We start from the raw sequence: 10940 nt of genomic DNA, 5'->3' as shown, positions 1-10940 counted from the left end.
CGCCCGGCCCTGCACGACACCACGTGTTGGGGCTGACAACGGCGAGTTTATTGGTTCAGGTACAGCGAGGAGGATTGCAAGCACTTCCAGGACAAATATACAGAGGGGAAAGGGGGGGGGGGGATAACAAAAGAGAAAATAAAATAAACAAAATACCCCAAAACAATTAAAAAAAAAAAAAGGAGGCAGGATCAGCACAGAACGGGAATAGAGCTAAAAAGGGAACGCTTTTATCTGGGTTATGACAACGTACTCCCAAGCAGGAATAATTTCCTTTCTCCAGTTAAGTTGAGCGGTCTTTCCAATAAAATAAAGAGTGGGGATGAAGTTAGTGTGCACTTCCCTGGAAAACAAACTCTAATTCATGCCAGTTAAACACTAGAACTAAAAATGTACAAAGAAGCATCAGAGGAGATGAGTGTTGTTAGAGTGTTACCTTTTCCTCTCTGAACAGTCCAGAAGGAAAACAATGACTACAAATACAGCAGGCAAACTGACTTTCGGGCTGATGGGCATGGGACAGAGAGAGTGTCATAAGGAATTCAGTCTCAAGTTGTGCTAAATGCTCTTCGTCCTCTGTATGGCACATTTTGGTCCATGATGGGGATTTGAGTTGAGACGAACCCTGATTTCTTACAGAAACGTGTAAATATTGTTGCTCTTTTAAAATGCCAGGTGTACTTCCTTCTACAAAGGTTGGGAGAGGTTTATAGGAAGTAGTCTGGGGTACGACGGGTAACATGAGGCTCTCCACGACGAGGTGCTGGGTCAAACTGGAGGCTGCAGGAAACAAAAAGGGATCACTTACCCTCCTCCACAAGTCACTTTCCACTGCCATGATAAGCACCAGGCTTGTTCTCCTGCTGCTAGCACACATAAAACATTCCAAGCCCCAAACAAGAGTTAAAACTCAGAGTGACCCAGCAGCCCGTCACCACTTTCTCAGGGGAGCAGCTGAAAGCACAATTCAGACCCTCTTCCCCATCTTACCAAGATGAAAACAAATAGATAAATCCACGTGTTTTTACTCTCTCCATCAAGCTTAGGCAATAAAGAGATTGAAGTGCAAAAGCTCCAACTCTCCAGACAGCCAGGAAGAGAAGCTTTTAGGAGCTTAACTCACTGCTTACTTTAAGGCAGAGCACACATTAATTCCAGAGTGGTCTGAGCTGGCTTTTCATGGAAGAACCCCTTTGGGAATGATCAGCCATTCCTCACAGAGTGGCTAGAAGGAGAGCCCAGCCCAAGGCACCATACTCACAAGGAATATTTTAAAGTGTCATCTAGTTCCATGATAGCAGCCTGGTTCCCACAGCGGTAGCAGTAATTGGGGGCACTGAAGATGGTCACCACATTCCGGTCGTGGCACCAGTTATAACCCTGCCAGGGACAGAGAGGGAAAAACAAAAGGTCTCTGTTAAACCTCAGCCCCTCCGAAGTTTCTCTTCAGGCCTGAAACTCTCTGAGGCACTTGTGAAACTACAGATTTCCTGAAGTATTTCCAACTGACTTAGTTTCATTTCAAAATAGGTGCTTTACCACAAGAAGCAGCAGCAGGTACCTGGCAAAACCAGCTTCAAGCAGCCTACAGGAGATCATCCCCTCCTCACTTGTAAATTATGGACTGCACCACTAAAAAGCCTTGGGATTTTTAGGGATGCCTTCAGCTTTCCTCCACCACAAGTGACAATTTGCCTGCTGAATGCCACTGACTTCTGACACACAGTTCTGCTTAAGGGATCTACCTGCACTAGATTTTAAAAAGGCATCTGCTCCATTGACCCACCTGGCATTCTTCCAGCAAGACATCCAAGAATAGCCTGTCGAGAGCCAAAAATGGCATAATCCCTGTCACATCTGACTGCTGAGCACTATGGGACAGGCTGTTGGATGTAGCAGCAGTCAGAGCAAGAACAAACCAGCATGGAAAAAGATTATTCCTGCCACAAACAGGGCGTGACACGGCCGCTCTGGTAATTTACTTGGAGGGGGCAATTTGCTTGGAAAGGCCAGAACATCCCCTTATTTAGGCTGCAGGTCAAAGCATGTCACTTTATGTTGTTGTTTCCATGTGACTAAAGCCTCTCTTTGGTACTGACCTGTGTAAAAGGTGCCAACAAATCTGTGAGTGGAAGGTGTCCCAGAGTAGACCCTGTGGGCCCCTGTGTTGGTAGCCCTGGCTAGCAGCGCTTGCCCTACCTCCATGACCAGCTGGTGAGCGCGGGAGACCAGTGTGAGACCATTGGCGTGGTTGAAGGTTTCCGAAATGTCCTGCCCGAAGGTGTAGCCAGCACCACGTGGGGAAATGCCCCAGCCGCCGCGGTCATCCGGGTCCGACCACAACAGATCACACATCGGACCCTGGGAAGATTAGAAGCTCTCTGTTAGACCACTGGCAAGGTGCTTAAACACGTTTTATTTACAGCAGCAAGACTGCCAGCACGTCCTCCTCAGTGCGAGGCACATGAGGAGTTTACTGAGCACACATCTGTGAGCCCCAGCCACTCCCAACAAAACTTCCAGCTGCCCCCGGAGCTCCAAGCGTGGATTTCAGTCCCGATTTCAGGCCCCAGGAAGCTGCAACAAGGTACAACACCACAGGAGGGAGGCTGGGCTGGCTGGGGAAGAAGGATGGTGATACAATGTGGCTTCACATGGCGGTTGTCAGTTCACAACCACCTCTGTGAGGAGGCTGAGGATAGTAAACACCCTCCCTCCCCTGCCAAATCCTGCTCTTTGAGTCAGACTGAAAGCCCAAAACTCCCACGATTCTGGGGAAAACAGCTGTGAAACCCCCACAGCTCTCCTTATGTAGGCTGCTGTAATCAAAGCACACTGACTTATGTGTGTTTTGCCCAAATGTTCATCTGCTCTAGCTCCTGGAAAGGCCATAATCCATGTGTAACCACGTGTCTAAATGGACTGCAATGTGAGAAAACATTTGCATTTTCCACCAGCAGATATTTAAGTTTCTGAATTCTGTTACCTCGTGTGGAACTTCCTGCAGGCGGTCCAGAGCCCTGATATGATCCAGTGTATCTATGGATGGAGAGAGGCCACCATGGAGGCAGAATATCTGTTCCAGAAAGAAAAGAGCAATCCATTAAGTGGGAGCAATGACCTCCAAAACAGCTGGGTCTTACTCTGTTAACACTCATTCCCAACGCCAGCCATCTCACCCTGGGATCACAAGTTACAGGAGCCTGTCTGGGACTGTTTCTCTGGATGTCAGACAACACAGCTGGCAGAAAGGGAGGGAGGGAGGGAGGCTTTTCCTCACGCCAGACTCACCTGGCCGTCTACTAGAGCTGTGAGAGGCAGGTAATCAAACAGGTCTGTGAAGTACTTCCAGACGTTGGCGTTGCCGTACTTGCGCAGGCACTCGTCGTAGAAGCCGTACACCTGGGTGATTTGCCTGCTCTCGTGGTTGCCCCTCAGGATCGTGATGCGCTCTGGGTACCGCACCTGGGGGCGGACAGAACCTCCCTTAGCAGAGGCATGGAAGAAGGAGTGATGGAATATCACCCACAGCAGCCCAGCACTCTGCTCCTAGCATGGATCCATTTACACCCGTCATGCCCGAGCCAACGGCAGCATCACCAGGAGGAGAAAATGGCTCCCAGCTCCCAGGTCTTATCCCCAGTTTCCCAAGCCGTACCTTCAGCGCCACCAGCAGAGTCACTGTCTCCACTGAGTAATAGCCTCTGTCCACATAGTCTCCCATGAACAGGTAGTTTGTGTCTGGAGACTTGCCACCGATCCTGAAGAGCTCCATGAGGTCGTGGAACTGCCCGTGGACATCCCCACAGACGGTGACAGGGCAGCGTACCTCTTGCACATTGGATTCCTTGGTAAGGATTTCCTTAGCCTGGCAAGGAAAGCACGTTTAGGACACAAAGGGAGGAAGCTCCTACAGAGGCAGGTGATGTTATTCTGCTGCATTCCCACAGGAAACCCGGTTTCATCCCCACAGCCCAAGATGACCACTGGAAAAAGTTTGGTGGGTGAGCACAGACAAGGGGTGCTTCCCAAATCCCAGTGCAGGGGGATGAGCAGATTTACTACAGCAAGGCCAGATTTCCTTGCCCAGGGCACATTTTGCCCACCAAAATTCCAATCCTCTTCCAAGCACAACACTTCAGCAACTTCTAAAGGCGGGTCACATACAACTGGAAAGCAAAGACAGAGGCAATTGGAACATATGGAGCCACAACCAGCTTCCCTGGCTGTACCCAGCTGGCAACAAAACCACCACAGATGGAGCGATGGCATCCCTGGATTTAGTCATCTCTTCTTCCACACCCAGCAGTTCCTCTGCTAATTACAACCATGCCATGTTGCCTATCTGCACCACCTCATTATCCTTATCAAATACCAGGTTTGTTGTGCTGCCTGCAGCTCACTGACTGATGCTGATCAGCGCTCCTGGCACATCTGAGGCACGGGGAACACCCACAGGTTGGCTCCATCTGATCCAAACAAAAGGGCTGGAAGATCACCAGCACTGAGCAGTCACAGGCAGGTGATGATCTGGGTATTCCCTGCCATATTCCTTAGCTCAGGATGAGCTAAGGCTCACCCTGTGCTGCCAGAAGGGAGCTGCTTCCCAAGGATACCCTCTGAGGATGCCTGCATTCCCATTCCAATGTTTGCTGCCATGCCTCTCTTCAGAAAAACATGTATTTGGAAGGAATAACTACACCCCAAGCAGTTTGGACAGTTTGGACTGCATCCAGCATGCACTCTGCACAGAACCTAACCTGAGGGATCCTTAAAGTCACCTCCTGCCTGTGGACTTGCTGAGATGGGCTGTGCCTGGAACTGCTGAACATGTTGTATGTGAGTGCAGTAGTAGCACTCAAATTCTGCTCACATGTCTTTAAAAGCATTTACAGCGCCTTCGGAGAGCTTCCACCCTCTGGGAGAGACAAATATAAACCCACAAAACAGCTGCTCCCTGTGCTCTGGCTGCTGCACAAAGCAACAGGCAGGGGTTTGTTCCAAGCTGGAGCTCAGCAAGGCTCCTTTTTCACAGGAACAGGGCAAACAGGCTCCCTTCAAACCTACCCCAGGAAGGGCGGCCAGCCCACAAACTGAAATGTCAGTGCTAGGAGAACCCAGAAGTTTCCCCTGATGAGGAAGGAGGAGCTGGCAGGTGACAGGAGTGGCTCCTTGTGCTGCCAAGCAGCTGTTCCTCTGCACCCATTTTAGCTCACCCTGTGGGCAGGACACTCATGGGTGCACGTGGACACATCCAGGCCATCATTTGAACTCTGCAGAGCTGGTTTACATCAAGCTGGGGAGCCCCAGTTTGCCCTCACGCGATCATTTTCTAAAGCAGAACAAGACTCTCAAAATGCTCAGCATCAATAAAAACACCCCAAAAAGCAATGACTAATTGCCTGCAGTGTGAACACTGAAATCAAGTGACTTAAAATAAAAAGCACTATTACAAAGCAAAAATAAAAACCTCTGATGCAAGCAGGCTGCCTGGCATCATCAGCACTCACTTAATCCAGGAGGCTAATAAATAACTATGATTTAGAAGTCAAAATTTAGCTACCTTTGTTGCAGAAAACAGTGACTAATGGTATCAGCTTCCTGTGCATCTGTCCCACTTGCACTGGATGAAAACCATATCCAGGTCAGGATAAAAAGCAGCAGCTTTCAGGTGTTTTTATTAAATAAACCTTCCTTGTATTAAATAAACCCAACCAATGGCTGCCTGTCTGTGCTCAGAGAGCCTCTGAGGAGCAGCCCATTTGCTGGCTGTGAGCTTGCCCATCACCTCAACTCCTTGGGTGCTTCTCAAGAGCCTTGGAGAGAGGAAAAACTCCATTCCTTCTGGAAGATTCATTCCCTCAGCTTGGTCTGACCCATAGAGGCTCTTTCTCTAGGAATCGAAAGCCAGGCATGGAGTTCGGGATCAAAATTCACCTGAACCTCGACCCCACCAATGTCCACAGTCCAAACTACTGTACCACCAAGAGGGCTGAGGATATTGAACCTCAGGGAGCTTGGCTGGAAGGAGAACCAGCCAAGTGGGATGGGAGCCAGAGGGATGGCAGGGATGGAGCTGTCTCACCCTTCAGGAATGAGGCAGCAGGGGACACTCAGAGCCTCTGCCAAGGCGCCCAGGTGCTCCCAGAGGCTCCTGAACCAGCACCACCAACAGAGAGACAAAACATTGCCAGGCACAACACAGCACAACACTGGGAATTGCCTGCAACGGGACTGTGTCCCCTCTTACACATCCCAAGAACCAGGAGAGGAGAGAGAAGCTGCAAGGAGAGGGATGGCAATGGATGGCTGCTTGTTTAACTAAGGAGACAGCCTTTTCCCTGCCTTCTTCCCTAGCCCATTTCATCATCTTGGTGAAAAACCTGGATTAAGCAGGATGGCTCTCAACTCCCTCACCTGTGTGCTCCAGCAGTGACCAGAATTAATCCTTCTATCAGCCTCTAAATTTCTGCAGGGTTTGAGCTAATTTCCATTTTGAACACCAACAGAATGGGAACAATGTTATCACAGCGAGGAACAGCACCTCCCTCATCTGCCTGAGCCACAGGGGGCAGATCAGCTCCCTAATGAGGTTACCACTGGGCAGGTGAGGACAGAATGTCACTTCCACAGCTGCAAATTTCAACAACTTTTAAGAGCACACAGTCACTAGGCACACCTCCATTGTGTCCAATTCTTCCCTCATCACTGCCCACTATGCCAATACTTAAACCAAGAATGACCCACACAAATAACACTGAGATTTTTCTGGATTTTTCCCCCACTTCATTTTGATTTTTTGTTTTAGTACTCAGTTCACCCACACACTGAAACCTGAGGCAAAAGGCACTACTGTGCTGGCCCTCTCTGAAATCAGCCCCAAACACAAGAGTGCCAGAAAGTGTTCTGGAGAAGAGGATTTCTCCAAATATAATTTCAAGGAAACCAACTAAACCAGCTTTGTGGCAGGGCTGCACACCCAGAGGTTTTTGTAAGCTCCTCTCCTGGGTGACACAACCACTCCCCAAAACTTAAACAAGCCAAGTCAGTGCAGGGCACAGTGTTTCCTTCATGCTCCAGTCATTTCCATCAGTTTCCAGCAGCCTGGAAGAACGAGGTGCTGTGACAGATGACACACCTCCCTGTCACCTGCCTCCTGAAGGACAAACACCCTCCCCACCTCCAGCTGAGCTCTCCCACCCAGCTTCTCCCTATTTCCTGTGTGTCCAGCCACAATCTGGTTCCCAAAACACAGGAGCCACTACTCCAGCTTCCCGAACAGCCACAGCTCCCTCACAACTGAGGGAGCTCTGGAGAAAGAGTCACAAAACAGACAGCCCCAGCGTAGGACTGAAAATTTGAAAAAGAAGGGAAGGAAACAGAAGCTGTCTGGGGGTTAGGGAGTGCTAGGATCACCGCTGGAAGAATATGGCAAGGAAAATCTTCCCTTGGTCACAGACTGAAGTGTTGAGAGACTACTCAGACAACACCCAGCACAGGTCTGAGGACCTTTCTCCTGATGGGAAAAAAAGGTTTTTCCCATTCCCCACTAAACAAACCCGAGCACAGTTTGCCAAGGCCTGTCCAGAACAGCAGACAGTGTCCTTTATCCAGCCATTCCTCTTTCTGTTTTGGTCCCCTCAGCGGGCGGGGAGTCTCTCTGGGTCTCACCTCTGCTTCCCGAGGTCCCACCTCGAAGCCAGTGGGTTTCCTCACTGACTGGGGGTTGATTTTTCAGCGCGGGGCTCCTCCATGTTGTGCGGCACACCGGGTACCCCACCGGAACCACCCCGGTGTCCCCGCGCTGGATACTCCGGAGACACCGACCTGGCCACGCCATGTCCAATCTCACAGAAACCGCTCCAGGCATCCAAAGGCGGATATTTCACAGGCACCATCCCGCTCACCCCAAATCCACCGGCACCAGCCGCTTTCCCAGTGCCGATATCCCGCCAGGCGCATCCCCGCCTCCCAAAACCCGATATGCCGCGGGCACCACCCGCTCTCCCCAGGCCCGGTGTTCCACAGGCAGCACGTCGCCCCCCAGAGCCCGATACGCCCCGGCCGCAAGCCCGTCTGCCAACGCCGGACACACCGCGGGCCCCGTCCCGCCCCGCCAACGTCCGGGCCCCGCACTCACCTTCTCGCACAGGCTGCGGACCTGGCTCTCGCTCAGCTGCCGGCACTCGTTCAGCTGCTCGATCCACTGGTCCAGCTCCTTGGCGAAGCCCTTCTCCTCCATGGCGAGGGGGGCCGGGCGGGCCCCCCGAGGCCCGGGCCCGCCTGTGGGTGCCGGCGGCGGCCGGAGACGCGCGGCCCGCTCGGCTCTGCTCCGCTCCGCGTAATGGCGGCGCCCCCCGCCTGCCGCGGCTGCTGCGCAATTCCGGCCACGCCCACGGCCGCGCGCCGACGCTTCCGGCGCGCTGAGTTGGCCTCAGAGCCACGCCCCTCCCGCTGGTCCCGCCCCTCCGCCCGGCCACGCCCTCCCTCTCCTCACGGTTGCGTGAGGTTATGGCGGCTGCGTGAGGTTATGGCGGCTGCGCTCGGCCAAGGAAAAAGGAATAAACTGCTTCCTTCTCTCTAAGGAAAAAGGATAACCTCACACGCGTTTGCGCCCCCTGTGCGTGTCGAGTCGCAAGCATTGGCAGCAGGGCTTGGGAATGTAACAATCCCTGTCTGCCCCTCAGTGAATGCGCGGTGTTCATTCCTTTCGCCATATTCCCGTGAAATACTGTGGGGCAATAATCACGACTGGAGGGGTTTTTTTTTTCATCACGTGTACGATGATGTGCCAAATATGATACATGATCAATAAATACAAGCAGTAAAAATTAATATATTTGCTTACAGTCTGGCACTCTAGTCACCTTGCCCTCAGCTTTAAAGTGTGACAGACCTGCCCGAATTCCTACCTAGTACTGTTTATTTCTCTCCTTTGAACTTGTTCTGCTGTCTCCCCTGTAGCCAAATGGAGCAGCAATATCATGACAGAAATGCAACAACTGAGGGTGTGACACTGCCACAATCTGGAGTGTCCACACAACAAGAACTGGGATTTTGGGAGACCCCTGAGGGGAAATTTCCCTGGGATTTTTAGCAGGATAAGGTAGATCAAGTCCATGAGGTGTGTTTGTTCATGTCAGATGGGAAGGCTGAGCTTTGCTGAGGAGCTGCTCAGGGTGTCCCACCAGGAACACTCATGCTGGTCACAGTTCCCTTCATCTCCACTGAGTAGAACAGACAGATTTAAGGAATTCACCCTGAACTGAGGGGGAAAATGAAAGGATTCACAACATCACATCCCTGAAGTGAATTTTCTAACTAAAAACACAGCTAGCAAAATAAAAGAGAGCAATTTACATAAAACACAACTTTGTGGCTACTGTTATGGATGACAATTGCTCGCCAGTCCAGTTCCCAGGAAAGATAGCTGCCAGGAACTGTCCACACTCCTCTGGATTTTGTTTTCCAGAATATCATTTCTGACCATATTGCCCATGTTTGTGACACTGAAGCAGAGAACAGCCGTGGGATAAGACAAACCCAGCCTTGTGGCAGGGAACAATAAATCTTCCCAGTCCAGAGCATACAGGAAAGCAGTGCCCCCAGTAAAAATCACCCCTGGCTTGTCCAAAATGACCCAAAAAAGGGCCTCCTGAGCCTCAGGAGGTCAGCCTTAAACCAAATGCTGAGCAACTTTTATCCCATCTTTCAGTTTCTGGAGGTTTCCTCGTTATTTAACTTGAGGAAACAAAGCCCACATGGATGTGCATGCTGTGGTGCTAAGTTTCTATTTACTGATTCCTTGCCACCATTAAAATGTTTAATAGGGGAAGCTTAAATGGAAAGATGCAGCTGAGATATTTCTCTTGGCTCCCTGTCAGGAATAAAGAGGTTTTGAGGTATCGATCCTATGGCAGGTCCTCAGCAAAGCTCTGGCAAAACCTCACAGCCTGAGCCAGGAGCATCCCCAGAGCAACAGGACGTGGTTTCCTGGAAAGAGGGAGCTCATGGGATCAGCTGGGGATTTTCCTGCAAAGGAGTGGCAGGGATGGAGCCTGAAGAGTCTCCCAGCAGCAGTGGGGACATTCATCAGGCTCCCTGGCAGGGAAAACTGACAAGTCTCACCCAGAGGGAATTAATGAAGGCAGGATTTTCCACCACCTTCTCTAAAAATCTCATCATTGCTCTGCTAGAACCTTCTAAAAAGGCAATGCTGGTAAAGTGGCATAAAAGGCCATTTTATTAAAAAATACATTGCTGTTGGCTGTGTAACATTAAACCCCCCCATGGGGTACCTTGCTTTCTTATTCTTGTGATTTTTCCACTGCAACTCGGTTTTTTTAGGGTGTGATACAGAACACAGGAGAAACAGCAATGCCTATGGAAGGCATTGCCTGGGCTTATCCACTGCTTCCCAAAGGGTGCTGGACTCCTGTGTTTTAGAGAGGATAAAAACCCACCCCACAGTGAATAAATTAAATAAATCAGTAAAGTTCTTCCTTCTGCCAGCAGATGAGGGTGCACAAACCCAGCGGGAGCTGCTCCAAGGGCACCTGACCCCCCTGTGAGGGTGGAGGGGAGCACTGGACCACCCAGGGGCACAAGGATACAGATCCCTAAAACACATTTTGGGGTGCAGACACAGCATTTTTGCAGTGCATGGGAGGCAAACCTACCTGGCAGCAGCCTCTGTGGAAGCCTGGATTCTTTCTCCAGGGTTTCCCCACAGGATTTGTCTACGTCCTTCCCGTGGTGGCATCTATCCCCATGGGCAGCACTGTGAGGAGTAGCAGGGAACATTAACACGTCTTGGTAAATTAGGAACAAAAGCCAGGGAGAAATCAGAGAGGAGGAAAGAGGCAAAGAGAGGGGGAAAGCTGCCAGGAGAAGGGGGGATGAATCTCTGAAAATGGACTCTGTTGCTGTGATGTATGCAC

At 50.8% G+C, this 10940-nt stretch overlaps 1 protein-coding gene across 1 annotated transcript; it reads right to left on the bottom strand.

The window, feature by feature from the left end:
- Positions 1-26: 26 nt before the first annotated feature.
- Positions 27-8357, bottom strand: PPP2CB (protein phosphatase 2 catalytic subunit beta). Its single transcript, XM_066549361.1, has 7 exons — positions 8141-8357; positions 3659-3868; positions 3292-3465; positions 2987-3076; positions 2200-2361; positions 1262-1380; positions 27-780 (listed from the first exon to the last, which is right to left on the bottom strand). Exons 1-7 carry the CDS (start codon positions 8240-8242, stop codon positions 708-710), a joined length of 930 nt encoding a protein of 309 aa, XP_066405458.1. The 5' UTR covers positions 8243-8357; the 3' UTR covers positions 27-707.
- Positions 8358-10940: the final 2583 nt, after the last annotated feature.

The sequence above is a fragment of the Molothrus aeneus genome, chromosome 4, assembly GCF_037042795.1.
Source record: "Molothrus aeneus isolate 106 chromosome 4, BPBGC_Maene_1.0, whole genome shotgun sequence".
NCBI lineage: Eukaryota > Metazoa > Chordata > Aves > Passeriformes > Icteridae > Molothrus > Molothrus aeneus.
Note: the sequence above shows the minus strand (reverse complement) of the source record. Positions and strands in the feature narration are given on the sequence as shown.